The 19,469-nt window shown below is 48.6% G+C and overlaps 1 protein-coding gene across 3 annotated transcripts; it reads right to left on the bottom strand.

Moving 5' to 3' along the window:
- Positions 1 to 1,326: 1,326 nt before the first annotated feature.
- LOC112235529 (histone-lysine N-methyltransferase ASH1L) lies at positions 1,327 to 19,358 on the bottom strand. 3 transcript variants are annotated; one of them, XM_042305114.1, is made up of 10 exons: positions 17,961 to 19,358; positions 12,790 to 13,105; positions 12,321 to 12,494; positions 10,037 to 10,128; positions 5,649 to 5,722; positions 5,512 to 5,557; positions 5,142 to 5,277; positions 4,868 to 5,031; positions 4,259 to 4,353; positions 1,327 to 3,468 (listed from the first exon to the last, which is right to left on the bottom strand). In XM_042305114.1, the coding sequence occupies exons 1-10, from the start codon at positions 19,345 to 19,347 to the stop codon at positions 3,262 to 3,264; spliced, it is 2,691 nt and encodes an 896-aa protein (XP_042161048.1). In that variant the 5' UTR covers positions 19,348 to 19,358; the 3' UTR covers positions 1,327 to 3,261. The 3 variants fall into 3 exon arrangements, 1 of the variants encoding a protein (XP_042161048.1); XR_006079759.1 differs by having other exon boundaries at positions 3,394 to 3,468; positions 4,855 to 5,031; XR_006079760.1 differs by having other exon boundaries at positions 3,394 to 3,468; positions 4,859 to 5,031.
- Between the last annotated feature and the right edge of the window lie 111 nt (positions 19,359 to 19,469).

Below are 19,469 nucleotides of genomic sequence, written 5' to 3'. Positions count from 1 at the left end.
GGGGAGGACAGGCTTGTGGTAATGGCTGGAGCGGAATAAGTAGAATGGTATCAGATACATTAAACACCTGGTTGCCATGTGTTTGATGCCATTCATTTGCCATTATTAAGAGCCATCCTCCCCTCAGCAGCCTCCACTGGTGTGTGTGTGTGTTCGTGCTTGCGTGCGAACGAACAAGCATGTGTGTGTAGCAGTGGGTTCTGTATCTCTCTGGTGTGATGTAGCCTGCCCCGTACCTCACTGTTCCATAGTGTACTGTGTCCCTGTAGCGTCAGTCAGTGTCTGACTCCCGCATGTGCTTGTTTGTAAATACCCAATAAATAATCAACGTAAACCAAACCTCAGTCTCTCATGTGTCTCATTCCTTCTCTATTCCCCTCAAACTCCTCTCTGGACCTCAAAGCCAGTTCCACTGTGTTTCGTCATTGTTCCCCTCTAATCAGGGACTGATTTAGACCTGGGACACCAGGTGGGTACAATTCATTAGCAGGTAGAAGAGAAAAGCAGCAGCAACTCTCACCTCGTAGGGTAAGTTGAAGAACCCTGCTCTATTCCATCGAGCTATAGCGAATGCTTGCCTAGAAAGTATGTGGTACCTCGATATTAAAGCCATTCCAATCAAAGAGCTTAGTGTATGTTTTCATCGGACCTAGCCACTTCTGTCAGAGCAGTGAAGGGGAGTGCATGAGGGAAGGACTCTCTGAAATGAGAAGCTATCCATGTTTGAATACATTAAATGATTTCCTCATTAAAATACCCACAGACCTGAGAGGGAGGGATTGGCTAGGCAGCTTTAGCTCACACATGCAATGGAGGCTGGTGGGAGGAGCTATAGGCAGATAGGTTCATTGTAATGGCTGGAATGGAATTGATGGAAAGGAGTGGTTGCCATATGTTTGTTTAGTACCGTCCCATTAATTCCATTCCAGCCATTAAAATATGCCCATCCTCCTATAGGTCCTCCCACCAGCCTCCATCTACACATAGCCCATATAATCACATACAGATCAGTGATTTGCTGAAGGAGGAGAGAAGGGCCTCAGGCTCATTTCTGCCTGTCTGCCCTCTTGAGGTCACATCCTCAGATGAGGGTCGTGATGGAGGAAAACGTTGTATCACCTGGCCATTGGTGTCATTCAGCTTTACACCACCAGATGGTGCTGTATATCACATTTCCATGTTGGTTATTTAGCAGTCGCTCCATTCCATGTAATGAATATCCCACCAGTTATGCAGCGTCTCCATAAGGCTGGAGGAGCAGCGATATTCATGGGCCTGTGATAGTATGAAGGGTTAAGTGGTTGAGAATATAACAAGTCCACAATGCTTTGTAAACAAAAACACCATTTTATTGTTATTGATAATATGGTCAATGTTTGAAATGACATTCTGTCAGATGAACTCTGTGGTATTTTCTCCAAAGACAGGTTATAAGCAGCAATTTAAATTGTACAACAAAGGGCTGGATTCTCACCGCATCGCAGAAGTATCATGGGAGATCTGCGTTGTAGCTCCATTTAAATTTAAAGGCAATGTTTCCGCGTTCGTGGAGACTGAATTCAAGATAAACACTGCAAATGTCGGCTTAATCGGAAATAACCTTTACACTTTGATGTGATCTTCCGCGATATGGATTGAATCCAGCCCAAAGTTACATTTCATGCAAACTACATAAATAACCCTTCACTATATTGATGAATGCTATAATATTCCTAATCACCCATTGGCAATAGCGAGTGAGGCAAATACACAGGTCAACTATAAAACATTCAACTTAGTGTTCAAAGTCAAACTAGAAACTGCACCAAAGAGAACTGTACAAATGAACGATTACAAATCTCAGATTCAATTCATTTTCCTGATTGTCTGACCAAATAAAAAAGAACATTCCATCAGTCAGAAAAAGTATACAGGTGAAGAGAAGTCATATACAATCATAGCAATATTTAACATAGGTCAGTTATGTTTAACACTTTGTAGCAAAATGAAGGCCTTTGACTATTAACTTTAACGCTTAGATAATAACTATCAATTATGAAACTGATTCATTACATTACTTAGGTCAATGTTACTGCATTATCATTGGTACAATATAACGATCTTGAAATGATCATATTCACTAAGGCAATAAAAACTACTTGGTTTGATACATAGAAGGGTCTCTAGCTGGTACTGGTAGTGATATTAAAGTTATTGTACTGAAATCCTTACAGGACGTATTGCTTTTGGAGATTGAACTCACTCAGGCGTCAGTTTATTTACAACATGGCACTTTTACATTAAAGGCCGATTCAATACGTAGAGCTGAAGAGAACATGAAATGTTCCCACGTTAGCGGACACTGAATTCACGGAAGAACTGCATAGGTCGGCTCAATTGGAAATGACCTTTACACTTGAATCACGCTGTAGCGCCGTACTTCAGCAACAGGGATTGAATCAAACTCTAAGGGCTGTGTATTGCGGAAGTATCGGAAGTAGGCCTCCCAAGTGGTGCAGCGGTCTATGCAACAGTCTATGGCACTGCATCGCAGTGTTGCGGTATCACTACAGCTTGGGGTTCGATCCCAGGCTGTGTCACAACCGGCTGTGACCGGGAGTCCCATAGGGCGGCGCACAATTGGCCCAGGGTTGTCCGGGTTAGTGGAAGGTTTGGCCCGGGGGGGCCTTTACTTGGCTCATCGCGCTCTAGCGACTCCTTGTGGCAGGCCAGGCACCTGCAAGCTGACAGTCATCAGTTGGCCAGTGTTTCCTCTGACACATTCCGGGTTAAGCAAGCAGGTGCTAAGAAGTGCAGCTTGGGTCACGCTTTGGAGGACGCATGACTCGATCTTCGCCTGTCTGAGCCCATTGGGTAGTTGCAGAGATGAGACAAGATTGTAATTGGATTGCAATTGGATATCACAAAAAAGGAGGTAAAATTGTAAAAAATGATAATGTCATGGTAATTTCAGATTGAGCCGACATGCAGCGTTTACCGTGAATGTAGTCTGTGAGAACACGGGAACATGTCCTTTACATTTAAATGGAGCTACAACGCGGATCTTCCACAATACGAATTTAATCCAGCCTTAAGACTCTATGGTCTCCATCCATCCCTTCCGCCCTCTCTGACTATTAAATCAGACTGTCACTGGTCTGCTGACTGTCTGTCAATCATTCTCAATGGTACAGTAAACAACTACACCCTCATTCCTCTCAGAAACAAAGCCCAAAATCATCTTTATAACAAATCATTTCAGGGAAGCGTTTTCCCCCAACACTAGTGCAAAGTTAGCTGAACTGAGCTACTTGGAAGAAGAAGAGAGACTAAGCTGAGATCCCCCCTCCTTCCTTCCTTGTCCTCTCTCACCAATCGTGTCTGCCGCAGCTTCAGGAGTATGTTGTTCAGTCGCTCCTTCCGGACCTCCTTCCAGCCCTCCTCTTCCTCCTCCACCTGTTTTTTCTCCTCTGGTCTGTTCTCAGTGAGCTGTGGTGGGGGTAGATGCGACATCAGAAGTTAGTTATAAGAATTAGTGACACAGACAAAGAACTCCATATGAATACTTCAAGACAGCCCTCATGGGAGACACTAATGAGTGAATATCTTTACAGTTACAGTACAGAGGGGAGCACTCAGAGGGGAGCACTCAGAGGGGAGCACTCAGAGGGGAGCACTCAGAGGGGAGCACTCAGAGGGGATATTATTATTCGACCATGCTGGTCATTTATGAACATTTGAACATCTTGGCCATGTTCTGTTATAATCTCCACCCGGCACAGCCAGAAGAGGACTGGCCACCCCACATATGCTCTCTCTAATTCTCTCTTTCTTTCTCTCTCTTGGAGGACCTGAGCCCTAGGACCATGCCCCAGGGCTACCTGACATGATGACTCCTTGCTGTCCCCAGTCCACCTGACCGTGCTGCTGCTCCAGTTTCAACTGTTCTGCCTTATTATTATTTGACCATGCTGGTCATTTATGAACATTTGAACATCTTGGCCATGTTCTGTTATAATCTCCACCCGGCATAGCCAGAAGAGGACTGGCCACCCCACATAGCCTGGTTCCTCTCTAGGTTTCTTCCTAGGTTTTGGCCTTTCTAGGGAGTTTTTCCTAGCCACCGTGCTTCTACACCTGCATTGCTTGCTGTTTGGGGTTTTAGGCTGGGTTTCTGTACAGCACTTTGAGATATCAGCTGATGTACGAAGGGCTATATAAATACATTTGATTTGATTTGAGAGCACTCAGAGGGGAGCACTCAGAGGGGAGCACTCACCTGGGGCGTGGTTCTGAGGGGGTTATGGGGGCACTGGGGATCACGAAGGGGCTCACTAGTCCACACAACCTTCTTCTTCACCGCCATTTGTCGACCTAGAGAGAGAAAAGAACCTTAGTGCCCATGGATGGTATTTTGTGTGTGTGTGTGTATATATATATATATATATATATATATATGCAGTAGATGTCCTTAAAATTCCCATGAGTGTCTGTTCTTTGCTGGAGACTGTTTGATGGAAATACATTTTGGTGGATAGTTTATGGGGAAAGCTGAACCTAGCTGGATGTTCTTGGACGGCAGTGAAGAGATGACAGAAATGGGAAAGCACTTATTTCTGTGGTTGGAAAACTGCTGTGTGTGTAATGCTGAATATGATATGGCTCAATAAATACTGTAAAACAGAGAGCTAAACTGAGCACTGAGATGAACACACACACACATGTCCACACACATGTCCATGTCCATTTAAACATACACTCAGTACAATACTACTGAAAGACAATGAACACATTTAAAATGACACACAGGTGCACACACACAGCCGTGCGAGCACACACACACACACCTACAAAAACTTAAACTAACACACACACTTGCTTCATGGACCTGACATGATGTGGCTGTTGTTGTCCCCAGTAGCTACATAGCTGGAAACTCCTCCTCCATCTTTCTCTCGTTCCCCCTCTCTCCCGCTCCTCAGGCGTATCTGTCTGTCTCTGACCCTCTCCCAGTTCCTCAAAAGGAACACGCGGTGCTTCAGGACGAACACCCTGACAATCAAACAAATACATAAATAAGATCATTATTTTGAGAAATGCACACAAACTACTAGTCTGCACCTCCATGTGTATTAACATGGCGGGTTGTCTTCGGTCTTTACCTGTCACTGGTGATCATAGGCTCCATGTCCAGGTAGGGGAACAGCTTCTTACTGGGACTGGAACACTCCTCCTGGGGAGAGGGAGGGAGGGACACCCCTGTCTGGTGACTGGACAGGCTCTTCTCTTTCGGTTGGTCTGGGAGGAAAACAAAGACAGACAGAGAGATAATGAGGAATGGACCCCTCCACACAGACTGAACACTTTCAACGTGTCACTGCAACAGTGGGACCCCCCCCCCCAACCAAGTAGGGTGGTAAGTCATGTTGAAGTCAAGTATTGATGTACACACTACAGTATAAACGTTGTGTACGGTATGCACCGCATGCAAATACAGGACTTTAGGGTCCTCTGTGACTTTAGGGTACTCACAGGATGAGATCTCTCTGGTCTGAGGAACATCTGGCTCTTTGTGGAGCTGGAACACACAGAGACATGGTCATTCAAGTGAGTGAGTTTATTCTGTGTGTGTGTGTGTGTGTGTGTGTGTGTGTGTGTATAGTACACACCTGGTTGTGCCTGAAGAGCCACATGACGTCAAAGGGCAACTGAAAGTCAATACGTCTCATTCTTAGGTACTTCCCTGTGAGAGAAATGGGGGTGTTAAAAACCTGACACACACACACTTCGTTCTGTTAGGTGACCTAAACTGGGATATGCTTAACACCCCGGCAGTCCTACAATCTAAGCTAGATGCCCTCAATCTCACACAAATGATCAAAGAACCCACCAGGTACAACCCTAAATCCCAAAACATGGGCACCCTCATTGATATTATCCTGACCTACTTGCCCTCCAAATACACCTTTGCTGTTTTCAATCAGGATCTCAGCGATCACTGCCTCATTGCCTGCATCCGCTATGGGTCCACAGTCAAACAACCACCCCTCATCACATCAAACACTCCCTGAAACACTTCTGTGAGCAGGCCTTTCTAATCGACCTGGCCCGGGTATCCTGGAAGGATATTGACCTCCTCCCATCAGTAGAGGATGCCTGGTTGTTCTTTAAAAGTAATTTCCTCACCATCTTAAATAAGCATGCACCTTTCAAAAAATGTAGAACTAAGAACAGATATAGCTCTTGGTTCACTCCAGACCTGACTGCCCTTGACCAGAACAAAAACATCCTGTGGCGTATTGCACTAGCATCGAATAGTCCCCGCGATATGCAACTTTTCAGGGAAGTCACAAACCAATACACGCAGTCAGTTAGGAAAGCAAAGGCTAGATTTTTCGAACAGAAATTTGCATCCTGTAGTTTTGGGACACTGTAAAGTCCATGGAGAATAAGAGCACTTCCTCCCAGCTGCCCACTGCACTGAGGCTAGGAAACACTGTCACCACCGATAAATCCATGATAATTGATCATTTCAATAAGTATTTCTCTACAGCTGGCCATGCTTTCCTCCTAGCTACCCCAACTCTGGCCAACAGCTCGCACCCCCTGCAGCTACAGTGGGGAAAACAAGTATTTGATACACTGCCGATTTTGCAGGTTTTCCTACTTACAAAGCATGTAGAGGTCTGTAATTTTTATCATAGGTACACTTCAACTGTGAGAGACGGAACCTAAAACAACAATCCAGAAAATCACATTGTATGATTTTTAAGTAATTAATTAGCATTTTATTGCATGACATAAGTATTTGATAGATCAGAAAAGCAGAACTTAATATTTGGTACAGAAACCTTTGTTTGCAATTACAGAGATCATACGTTTCCTGTAGTTCTTGACCAGGTTTGCACACACTGCAGCAGGGATTTTGGCCCACTCCTCCATACAGACCTTTTCCAGATCCTTCAGGTTTCGGGGCTGTTGCTGGACAATACGGACTTTCAGCTCCCTCCAAAGATTTTCTATTGGTTTCAGGTCTGGAGACTGGCTAGGCCACTCTAGGACCTTGAGATGCTTCTTACGGAGCCACTCCTTAGTTGCCCTGGCTGTGTGTTTCGAGTCGTTGTCATGCTGGAAGACCCAGCCACGACCCATCTTCAATGCTCTTACTGAGGGAAGGAGGTTGTTGGCCAAGATCCCGCGATACATGGCCCCATCCATCCTCCCCTCAATACGGTGCAGTCATCCTGTCCTCTGCAGAAAAGCATCCCCAAAGAATGATGTTTCTACCTCCATGCTTCACGGTTGGGATGGTGTTCTTGGGGTTGTACACATCCTTCTTCTTCCTCCAAACACGGCGAGTGGAGTTTAGACCAAAAAGCTCTATTTTTGTCTCATCAGACCACAGGACCTTCTCCCATTCCTCCTCTGGATCATCCAGATGGTCATTGGCAAACTTCAGACGGGCCTGGACATGCAATGGCTTGAGCAGGGGGACCTTGGGTGCTCTGCAGGATTTTAATCCATGACGGCGTAGTGTGTTACTAATGGTTTTCTTTGAGACTGTGGTCCCAGCTCTCTTCAGGTCATTGACCAGGTCCTGCCATGTAGTTCTGGGCTGATCTCTCACCTTGCTCATGGTCATTGATGCCCCACGAGGTGAGATCTTGCATGGAGCCCCAGACCGAGGGTGATTGACCGTCATCTTGAACTTCTTCCATTTTCTAATAATTGCACCAACAGTTGTTGCCTTCTCACCAAGCTGCTTGCCAATTGTCCTGTAGCCTATCCCAGCCTTGTGCAGGTATACAATTTAACCCTGATGTCCTTACACAGCTCTCTGGTCTTGGCCATTGTGGAGAGGTTGGAGTCTGTTTGATTGAGTGTGTGGACAGGTGTCTTTTATACAGGTAACGAATTCAAACAGGTGCAGTTAATACAGGTAATTTTTGTTTTAGATTCCGTCTCTCACAGTTGAAGTGTAACTATGATAAAACATTATAGACCTCTACATGCTTTAAGTAGGAAAACCTGCAAAATCGTCAGTGTATCAAATACTTGTTCTCCCCACTGTACTTGCCCTGCAGCTACTTGCCCAAGCCTCCCCAGCTTCTCCTTCACCCAAATCCAGATAGCAGATGTTCTGAAAGAGCTGCAAAATCTGGACCCATATAAATCATCTGGAATAGACAATCTGGACCCTCTCTTTCTAAAATGATCTGCCGCCATTGTTGCAACCCCTATTACCAGTCTGTTCAACCTCTCTTTCGTCTCGACCGAGATTCCTAAAGATTGGGAAGCTGCGGCGGCCATCCCCCTTTTCAAAGGGGGTGACACTCTAGACCCAAACTGTTACAGACCTATATCCATCCTGCCCTGCCTTTCAAAAGTCTTCGAAAGCCAAGTTAACAAACAGATCACTGACCATTTCGAATCCCACCGTACCTTCTCCGCTGTGCAATCCGTTTCCGAGCTGGTCATGGGTGCCCCTCAACCACGCTCAAGGTACTAAACAATATCATAACCAGCATCGATAAAAAAACAGTACTGGGCAGCTGTATTCATCGACCTGGCCAAGGCTTTCGACTCTGTCAATCACCACATTCCACATATCGGCAGATTCAACAGCCTTGGTTTCTCAAATGACTGCCTCGCCTGTTTCACCAACTACTTCTCAGATAGAGTTCAGTAAGTCAAATCGGAGGGCCTGTTGTCTGGACCTCTGGCAGTCTCTATGGGGGTACCACAGGGTTCAATTCTCGGGCCGACTCTTTTCTCTGTATATATCAACGATGACGCTCTTGCTGCGGGTGTTTCCTTGATCCACCTCTACGCAGACGACACCATTCTGTATACATCTGGCTCTTCTTTGGACACTGTGTTAACAAACCCCCAAACGGAGCCTCAATGCCATACAACACTCCTTCCGTGACCTCCAACTGCTCTTAAACACTAGTAAAACGAAATGCATGCTCTTCAACCGATCGCTGCCCACACCCACCTGCCCATCCAGCATCATTAATCTGGATGGTTCTGACTTAGAATATGTGGACAACTACAAATACCTAGGTGTCTGGCCAGACTAAACTCTTCTTCCAGACTCATATTAAACATCTCCAATCCAAAATTAAATCCACAATCAGCTTCCTATTTCGCAACAAAGCCTCCTTCACTCACGCTGCCAAACATACACTGGTAAAACTGACTATCCTACCGATCCTCGACTTTGGCGATGTCATTTACAAAATAACCTCCAACACTCTACTCAGCAAACTGGATGCAGTCTATCACAGTGCCATCCGTTTTGTCAGCAAAGCCCCTTATAATACCCACCACTGCAACCTGTATGCTCTTGTCGGCTGGTCCTCGCTTCATATTCGTCGCCAGACCCACTGGCTCCAAGTCATCTATAAGTCTAAGCTAGGTAAAGCTCTGCCTTATCTCAGCTCAGTGGTCACCCTAACAACACCCACCCATAGAACGCGCTCCAGCACTGGTCATCCCCAAAGCCAACACCCCCTTTGGCCGCCTTTCCTTCCAGTTCTCTGCTGCCAATGACTGGAACAAATTGCAAAAATCGCTGAAGTTGGAGACAAATCTCCCTCACTAACTTTAAACATCAGCTATCTGAGCAGCTAACCGATCGCTGCAGCTGTACACAGCCCATCTGTAAATAGCCCATCTGACGACCTACCTCATCCCCATATTGTTTTAATTGACTTGTTTTGCTCTTTTGCACACCAGTATTTCTACTTGCACATCATCATCTGCACATCTATCACACCAGTGTTCATTTGCTAAATTGTAATTACTTCGCTACTATGGCCTATTTATTGCCTTACCTCCTCACGCCATTTGCACACACTGTATATAGACTTTTTCTACTGTGTTATTGACTGTACGTTTGTTTATTTCATGTGTAACTCTGTGTTGTTGTCTGTGTTGCACTGATTTGCTTTATCTTGGCCAGGTCGCAGTTGTAAATGAGAACTTGTTCTCAACTGGCCTACCTGTTTAAATAAAGGTGAAATCAATTTCTTTTAAATAAAAACTCACTCACCAACATGTATGGGAGCAGGCAGGAGGCTGTAGTCTTGTTCTCCTGGTGTATATTCCAGTCTCTCTCTGTTCAGCTGGTTCTGAGAGGAGGGACTGGGGAAGAGAAACATTTACACAATGGAATTAATAAAATACACACCATTTAGGCCTCCCGGGTGGCGCAGTGGTCTAGGGCACGGCATCGCAGCGCTAGGTGTGCCACCAGAGACTGGGGCGAACGCACAATTGGCCTAGCGTCGTCCGGGTTAGGGAGGGTTTGGCCGGTAGGGATATCCTTGTCTCATCGCGCACCAGCGACTCCTGTGGCGGGCCGGGCGCAGTGCGCGCTAACCAAGGTAGCCAGGTGCACGGTGTTTCCTCCGACACATTGGTGCGGCTGGCTTCCGGGTTGGATGCGCGCTGTGTTAAGAAGCAGTGCGGTTTGGACCTGCCCAATATCAGGTTCTATCAATGGTGTGCCCACCTTTGTTATATTTCTGACTGGATCACAAATGATGACTCCTCTATTTGGTTAGACATTGAGACTTCTCTTTCAAAATACCCCTTACAGGATCTTTTATTTTTCCAGAAGTTTCAAGTCTGTAGAAGACCACTGCAATAATCCCGTTACACTTAACACACTCAAAGTATGGAGGTCAGTTCAATGCTTCCTGGGAAGGTCCAAACTAACCTCTGCTCTTACCCCAATTCTTAACAACCCAGATTTCAGTCCAGGATTGCTGGATGCTGGCTTTAACTTATGGCTTAATAAGGGCATACGCAGGCTAAATGACTTATTTGCTGATAAGATTTTGTTGTCATTTGAGCAGATGGTTGAGAAATATCGACTCCCAAAGCAGGACTTTTTCCGCTTCCTACAAGTAAGACATTATATTCTGAAGAGCACCACCTTAATTGGTAACCCTGATGTGTCTGTCATTGAAAGAATGCTTTTTTTCCCACAAATGAAAATGTCTGTAAGTCTGTTTTATGATACTTTAAGGTCCTTTTCTGCTGTCAACACACGGAGGGTGAAACAAGTGTGGGAGAAAGAATTGTCTGTTACTATTGACGAAGAGATGTGGGAGGACATTTGGAGATATGCAAAAACAATATCTATATGTAACCGTACTAGAGCAATCCAATTAAGAATAATACACAGATTGCATATATCCCCAAATCGCAGACATGCTTTTAGCCCCACTTCCTCTTCCCCTCAGTGTCTTAAATGCAAAACTGATACAGGCACCCTAACACATTGTTTATGGTCATGTACCAAAATACAAAGATACTGGTCTGGTGTTCTGCAAGAAATTGAAAAGATCCTAGGGGTTGATCTAGAATTGGACCCAGTTTCTTTACTGTTAGGTCTCCCTAGTAGGCATGTTACTTCTGTCGGTAAAAGGAGGCTTTACAACATCCTTACCTTCGCAGCGAGGAAAAACATCCTTTTACAGTGGATTAGTGATAAGGTTCCTTCTATTAAAGATTGGCATAAGATACTATTTGAATGGGTGCCTCTGGAATATCTGACATGTACATTGCATTCTAAAACAGACCAGTTCTACAAAGTATGGGAACCTTATCTAAATTACCTAGAACCTGAGGTATCAGCTATTATGCTGCAAGGATTCTCTTAGAATGGCGGGGATCTATGTATTTCAGAACTACACTGTACGTTCCATGTGTGGAACCTAACCTCTTGGTTTAAACTGAGCTTTTTTGTTTAATTTCTGTTTGTAAGTTTGTTTAAAATGTATGTATTGAGAGACGCAATGATGGTGATGGGGTGAGAGAAGCACCGAGCGGGAAGAGGAAAATGGTGTACGTATGTATGGGTGTGTATATGTGTGTGTGTGCGTGCGTGTATGTATGCGTATGTGTGTGTATATGCATGGGTATATGTATGTGTGTGTATGTATGTATGTGTATATATATGCACGTAGATATGTGTAAGTGGGTGCTGTTTTTCTTGTTTTTGTTCTGTGTGCTTTGTCTCTGTTGTTGTATCTCTTAATATGGGTGAAAATTGTGAAATTCCAATAAAAATACTGTTACAAAAGAAGCAGTGCGGCTTGGTTGGGTTGTGTTTCGGAGGACGCATGGCTTTCAACCTTCGTCTCTCCCGAGCCCGTACGGGAGTTGTAGCAATGAGACAAGATAGTAATTACTAACAATTGGTTACTACGAAATTGGGGAGAAAAAGGGGGTAAAAAAGTATAAATAAATAAAGAATACAAACCATTTGTGAAATCAATTCAGAGTATGTGAAGTTAGTTTGTATGAACGGGTGCATGATAACTCACTCTGTAGTTTTGTAGTCATCTGAGTAGAGCCCCGCCCTCTGAAACCTCTTCCTAGGCAGCTGGTCAGCTCCCTTATCTGATTGGCTGGCCGGGGTTAGGGATGGAGTTTGGGTTAGCTCTGATTGGCCTGTGCATATGGAGGGGGTGTGGGTGACTGGCTCACCTTCACCAGAACTAAGAGGAAGGAATAAAGTGAGAGAGCGAGAGATAGGATAGAGAGAAAGGGCACTGGCTTAGCACACAGTGCTGTCAACCATGTGTTAATATACGTTGTCTGTGTGAAGTATTAGGTCTTCAGTGCACATCTAGCAGCTAGTTGCAGGGTATGTAAAACAGCATGCATTTTCTAGACTTTCTCAGTAACGCTTTGATCGCTGTGGGAGTGAAATGTTGTTGCGTTAAACTTTGCGACCATCTGCGAGGGCACTCGCTGGGTCATTTGGGATAAGGGTGAGTTCTGACGGTTCACCTTTGGAGACAGGATGGATGCTCGACCTCCTCTTTCTCAATGTGCCTCCTCTTCCGTCTTCTCCTCCTCTGGCTCTGAATCACAGCTTCAATCACCTCTTGTACTGAATCTCCTCCTCCTCTTCCTCTGTTTCTGTCTCTGTTCTGGTCGTCCGTCTCAGTTGGAGGGCTTGGTTGGCTTGTAGGAGAGAGGAAGGGGGAGACCAAAGGGGAGGCTAGAGGGTTCTTCCTGGGTCGTCCAGGCCCTCTCTTAGCCCCAAAACGTTGACTGGTTCTCAGCCACTTCAGTTGCCTCCTGCTCAGGTCATAGTGTGGGTCTTGAGTCCAGAGAGAAGTCATTGGAGCAAGGACAGGGAGCGAGAGAGAGAGAGAGAGATGAGAGAGAGGTGGGAGACAGAGGGAGGAGAAAGGGAATGATTGGGAAATAAAGAGAGGGGAAGAGAGAGAGAGGAGAAGTGTATATGTATCAGTAACTGAAACAGCAGCAGATGGGGTGACTCTACACTTCCTTTGCACTGCTGCCTGGTATTCCCCTCAAATCATATACTCCCCTTCTGGGAATAACAACAAGCAGTCAAGCACACACACACACATGCACGGTATGCACCAGAGGAGGCTGGTGGAATGAGCTTTAGGAGGACGGGCTCATTGTAGTGGCTGGAATAGAATCATTGGAACAGAGTCAATCTTTCCATGTATTTGATGTGTTTGGTACCATTCCACTGATTCCATTCCAGGCATTACAAAGAGCCCGTCCACCTATATCTCCTCCCACAAGCCCCCTCTGGTATACACACACACACATACGCTCGCACGCGCAAACACCCACACACATGCAAACACCCACACACAAATTATACATTAGAATGTGTGTGTGGGCTGTGTGTGTGTGTGCTCAGTCACATATGTGTCTGGTTAGATGATGTGCGAATGCCAAACAAATCCATCCTCCCTCCTCCCCTCTCAAAAACAACGCTCTACCTCCCTCCCTCTGCCCTCCCTCCCTCTCTGCCCTCCCTCACTATCAGTCCCCCGCCATCCTACTATCCGTCACTTCTCCTCAAGTATCTCCTTTCTTCCCATCTTTCCAAAATTCCCCAACATTAACACTGACTGAGCAGACTTTCCTTCTAGGGGTTTTCCAGCCAGGCAGTGTACAGTATTATATGTTGGCCAGCCAGCTAGGCAGTGTACAGTATTATATGTTGGCCAGCCAGCCAGGCAGTGTACAGTACAGTATGTTGGCCAGCCAGCCAGGCAGTGTACAGTGCAGTATGTTGGCCAGCCAGGCAGGCAGGCAGTGTACAGTGCAGTATGTTGGCCAGCCAGCCAGGCAGGCAGTGTACAGTACAGTATGTTGGCCAGCCAGCCAGGCAGTGTACAGTACAGTATGTTGGCCAGCCAGCCAGGCAGGCAGTGTACAGTACAGTATGTTGGCCAGCCAGCCAGGCACGCAGTGTACAGTACAGTATGTTGGCCAGTCAGCCAGGCAGTGTACAGTACAGTATGTTGGCCAGTCAGCCAGGCAGTGTACAGTATGTTGGCCAGCCAGCCAGGCAGGCTGTGTACAGTACAGTATGTTGACCAGCCAGCCAGGCAGTGTACAGTATGTTGGCCAGCCAGCCAGGCAGTGTACAGTACAGTATGTTGACCAGCCAGCCAGGCAGTGTACAGTATGTTGACCAGCCAGCCGGGCAGTGTACAGTATATGTTGGCCAGCCAGCCAGGCAGGCAGACAGTGTACAGTACCGTATGTTGGCCAGCCAGCCAGGCAGTGTACAGTACAGTATGTTGGCCAGCCAGCCAGCCAGGCAGTGTACAGTACAGTATGTTGGCCAGCCAGCCAGGCAGTGTACAGTACAGTATAGTATGTTGGGCAGCCAGCCAGGAAGTGTACATTACAGTATGTTAGCCGGCCAGCCAGGCAGTGTACAGTACAGTATGTTGGCCAGCCAGGCAGTGTACAGTACAGTATGTTGACCAGCCAGCCAGGCAGCCAGGCAGTGTACAGTACGGTATGTTGGCCAGCCAGCCAGCCAGCCAGGCAGTGTACAGTACGGTATGTTGGCCAGCCAGCCAGCCAGGCAGTGTACAGTACGGTATGTTGGCCAGCCAGCCAGGCAGTGTACAGTACAGTATGTTGGCCAGCCAGCCAGCCAGGCAGTGTACTGTACAGTATGTTGACCAGCCAGCCAGCCAGGCATTTTACAGTACGGTATGTTGGCCAGCCAGCTAGCCAGGCAGTGCACAGTACAGTATTGTTGGCCAGCCAGCCAGGCAGTGTACAGTATAGTATGTTGGCCAGCCAGCCAGGCAGACAGTGTACAGTATGTTGGCAGGCCAGCCAGCCAGGCAGACAGTGTACAGTATGTTGGCCAGCCAGCCAGGCAGACAGTGTACAGTATGTTGGCCAGCCAGCCAGCCAGGCAGACAGTATACAGTATGTTGGCCAGCCAGCCAGCCAGGCAGACAGTGTAATATATTGGCCAGCTAGCCAGCCTGGCAGACAGTGTACAGTATGTTGGCCAGCCAGCCAGGCAGACAGTGTACAGTATGTTGGCCATGCAGCCAGGCAGACAGTGTACAGTATGTTGGCCGGCCAGCCAGCCAGGCAGACAGTGTACAGTATGTTGGCCAGCCAGCCAGCCTGGCAGACAATGTACAGTATGTTGGCCAGCCAGCCAGCCAGCCAGGCAGACAGTGTACAGTATGTTGACCAGCCAGCCAGGCAATGTACAGTATGTTGGCAGGCCAGCCAGCCAGGCAGACAGTGTACAGTATGTTGGCCAGCCAGCCAGGCAGACAGTGTACAGTATGTTGGCCAGCCAGCCAGCCAGGCAGACAGTGTACAGTATGTTGGCCAGCCAGCCAGCCAGGCAGACAGTGTACAGTATGTTGGCCAGCCAGCCAGCCAGGCAGACAGTGTACAATATTGGCCAGCTAGCCAGCCTAGCAGACAGTGTGCAGTATGTTGGCCATGCAGCCAGGCAGACAGTGTACAGTATGTTGGCCATGCAGCCAGGCAGACAGTGTACAGTATGTTGGCCGGCCAGCCAGCCAGGCAGACAGTGCACAGTATGTTGGCCAGCCAGCCAGCCAGGCAGACAGTATACATTATGTTGGCCAGCCAGCCAGCCTGGCAGACAGTGTACAGTATGTTGGCCAGCCAGCCAGGCAGACAGTGTACAGTATGTTGGCCATGCAGCCAGGCAGACAGTGTACAGTATGTTGGCCGGCCAGCCAGCCAGGCAGACAGTGTACAGTATGTTGGCCAGCCAGCCAGGCAGACAGTGTACAGTATGTTGGCCAGCCAGCCAGGCAGACAGACAGTGTACAGTATGTTGGCCAGCCAGGCAGACAGACAGTGTACAGTATGTTGGCCAGCCAGCCAGGCAGACAGTGTTCGGTATGTTGGCCATGCAGGCAGGCAGACAAGCAGTGTACAGTATGTTGGCCAGCCAGCAGGCCAGCCAGCCAGCGTACAGTATGTTGGCCATACAGGCAGGCAGACAGACAGGTTACAGTATGTTGGCCAGCCAGCCAGCCAGGCAGACAGTGTACCGTATGTTGGCCATGCAGGCAGCCAGACAGACAGTGTACAGTATGTTGGTCAGCCGGCCAGCCAGGCAGACAGTGTGCAGTATGTTGGCCAGCCAGCCAGGCAGACAGTATACATTATGTTGGCCAGCCAGCCAGCGTACAGTATGTTGGCCAGCCAGCCAGCCAGGCAGACAGTGTACAGTATATTGGCCAGCCAGCCAGGCAGACAGTGTACAGTATGTTGGCCAGCCAGCCAGCCAGGCAGACAGTGTACAGTATGTTGACCAGCCAGCCAGGCAATGTACAGTATGTTGGCAGGCCAGCCAGCCAGGCAGACAGTGTACAGTATGTTGGCCAGCCAGCCAGGCAGACAGTGTACAGTATGTTGGCCAGCCAGCCAGCCAGGCAGACAGTGTACAGTATGTTGGCCAGCCAGCCAGCCAGGCAGACAGTGTACAGTATGTTGGCCAGCCAGCCAGCCAGGCAGACAGTGTACAATATTGGCCAGCTAGCCAGCCTGGCAGACAGTGTGCAGTATGTTGGCCATGCAGCCAGGCAGACAGTGTACAGTATGTTGGCCATGCAGCCAGGCAGACAGTGTACAGTATGTTGGCCGGCCAGCCAGCCAGGCAGACAGTGCACAGTATGTTGGCCAGCCAGCCAGCCAGCCAGGCAGACAGTATACATTATGTTGGCCAGCCAGCCAGCCTGGCAGACAGTGTACAGTATGTTGGCCAGCCAGCCAGGCAGACAGTGTGCAGTATGTTGGCCAGCCAGCCAGGCAGACAGTATACATTATGTTGGCCAGCCAGCCAGCGTACAGTATGTTGGCCAGCCAGCCAGCCAGGCAGACAGTGTACAGTATATTGGCCAGCCAGCCAGGCAGACAGTGTACAGTATGTTGGCCAGCCAGCCAGCCAGACAGACAGTGTACAGTATGTTGGCCAGCCAGCCAACCAGGCAGACAGTGTACAGTATGTTGGCCAGCCAGCCAGGCAGACAGTGTACAGTATGTTGGCCAGCCAGCCAGGCAGACAGTGTACAGTATGTTGGCCAGCCAGCCAGGCAGACAGTGTACAGTATGTTGGCCAGCCAACCAGGCAGACAGTGTACAGTACATTGGCCATGCAGGCAGCCAGACAAGCAGCAGCTGAGACAGTGACACATGAACAGGACTATACATAGAGACTGGTGGTTAACTAATGACTGTGTTCTGCTCATAGCTTCATAGCCCAGGGCTCAAACAGCACAGCAGGCAGCCAACTTCACAACCAGAGATATTTCTAAGATCTCTGGCAGATCGGACTGGAAGGGTTGTTAACAGACTGTGAGAATGAACCAATAAATGAGGGGAAAATAATGTGTGCATGCGTGTGTGAGTGTACTGCCCCCAGCCCCCCTCTCCTGCGTGCGTGTATATGTGACAGTTCATGTGTCATGCAGGTTCTTTGTTCAAGTCTGTAACTTGCTGTGGTAATAAAAAGAACAGAGACTAATTTCCTCCCCAATATCATGTCTGATGTACTGATTACATAGACCTGAGAGAAGGACAGTCTACCTACCTCACTCACTCACTCACTCACTCACTCACTCACTCACTCACTCACTCACTCACTCACTCCCCAATCTCACCTGTGCCTCTCCTCTCGGTCTGTGATGGCTCCTCACTCCTCAGTGACCCGTCTTGATTCCCTGGTCTCCAATTGTCTCTTCCGCTCCTCATGCCCCTCCCACTGGTGGCAGAGGAGGTGAAGAGATTGGTGTGTGCCGGGGGGGTGAAGGTGCTGTGACAGGGTGTGTGTCTCTCCCCCGCCTCTCTCTCTGACCCCCCCACAGCGGCTGTCCTCTGCTCTTCTGTCAGAGTGCCCCAGGTGGGATCGAGGGGTCTGAATCCTGCCCCCAGCCCCCCTCTCCTCAGCCAGGGGTTCTGCCGAACCCCCCAGCCCTCCCCGAAAGAGGACAGGTGAGAGGAGCCTAGACAGGTGAGGGGTGTGTGTTTGAGCCTCTCTGATGATGATGATGAAGAGGCTGGTTTAGCAGAAGCAGAGAAGAAAGAAGAGGGGTATTTGCTGTGCCTATGTTGCCATGGAGACTCCATCAACCCAGCACTCCCTTGTCCTCCAGTCTTTCTACTTCCTCCTGATCCTTTGGTGAACTCTGACCTTAGCTGTGACCCGGCAACTCTCTCATCCTCTTCTTCCTTTCCGTCACGATCACGCTGTCTGTGACGATGTTTATGTCTGAGCTTGTGTTCACTCCCCCCACAGACACAGGACCGACCAGGGACGAACCCTGCTGGACAGGAACGGACCCCGGCCCTCTTTCCCTCACCCATAACCCCCACGTCCTCACCTCCACCTCCACCCAACCCAGCCTCCCTCAGTTGCCTGCTCCTCCTCCTGTGGAACCTGGATGGGTTGAGGAGGAGGTGAGGGGGGTGGAGGTGGGGGGCGTAGGGATGAGGGGGAGGCAGGGGAAAGGAGGGGTGGGGGTTTGGGTAATGGGCCATGGTCAGAGGATAGCCTCTGTAGTAGCCAAAACCCAGAGGCATGGGGGTGGTGGAAGAGGTGGTGGAGGAGGCCAGGGGGGTACTGAGAGAGGAGGGGTGGAGGTGCCCTGTGATACCCTGTAAGGCACACCTCCGCCCCTGGCCACAGTCACCCTGGTCTAAGGACTTACAGGGCTTGGTGGGACAGCCACACCTCAACCTCAGCTCTGGCTTTCTGCTGCCATAAGGCAGGCTGTGGGGGGGGTGGGGGTGGAGCGGGGAGAAGGAGGGGTGAGGGGGGTAAGACAGGGGGTGAGGCGAGTAGTATCCACTCAAGTTGATTCTGTAAATGTTTGAGCGGAAATTTTGCGATGACAATAAGGAAGAGTGCCGTCTTTTCTCCCCACTCTCATCGAGATCCTGCCCCAATCCAGCTCTGGCCCAATCACGGTGGCGCCCGATGCGGACCTCGCTGAACTGCCCAATGAGATCGTCCAGTTCAGAGAGGAAGTCTGGGTCGTGCGCATGCATGAGCAGGTGCTGGTACTTCCTCTTGTGTTTATGTTTCTGTCTCTTGTGTGTGTTGTGCCCTAGGCAGGGGCAGAGGTCCAGGTGGGAGCGCTGGTTGTGCCCTAGGCAGGGGCAGGGGGGGC

Source organism: Oncorhynchus tshawytscha, linkage group LG23 (assembly GCF_018296145.1).
Source record: "Oncorhynchus tshawytscha isolate Ot180627B linkage group LG23, Otsh_v2.0, whole genome shotgun sequence".
Lineage (NCBI taxonomy): Eukaryota > Metazoa > Chordata > Actinopteri > Salmoniformes > Salmonidae > Oncorhynchus > Oncorhynchus tshawytscha.
The sequence above is the reverse complement of the archived record's forward strand: the minus strand, read 5'-3'. Positions and strand labels throughout refer to the sequence as shown.

What these genes read in the sequence shown, in the direction of transcription:
- LOC112235529 (XM_042305114.1), bottom strand. Translation starts at nt 19,347, where the DNA reads ATGCATGCGCACGACCCAGACTTCCTCTCTGAACTGGACGATCTCATT. An exon ending in GATGACTACAAAACTACAGA is followed by an intron (nt 10,129 to 12,320) that starts GTGAGTTATCAT and finishes TCTCTTCCCCAG; the next exon opens with TCCCTCCTCTCAGAACCAGC. An exon ending in CCCTCAGAACCACGCCCCAG is followed by an intron (nt 3,469 to 4,258) that starts GTGAGTGCTCCC and finishes CCCCCACCACAG; the next exon opens with CTCACTGAGAACAGACCAGA.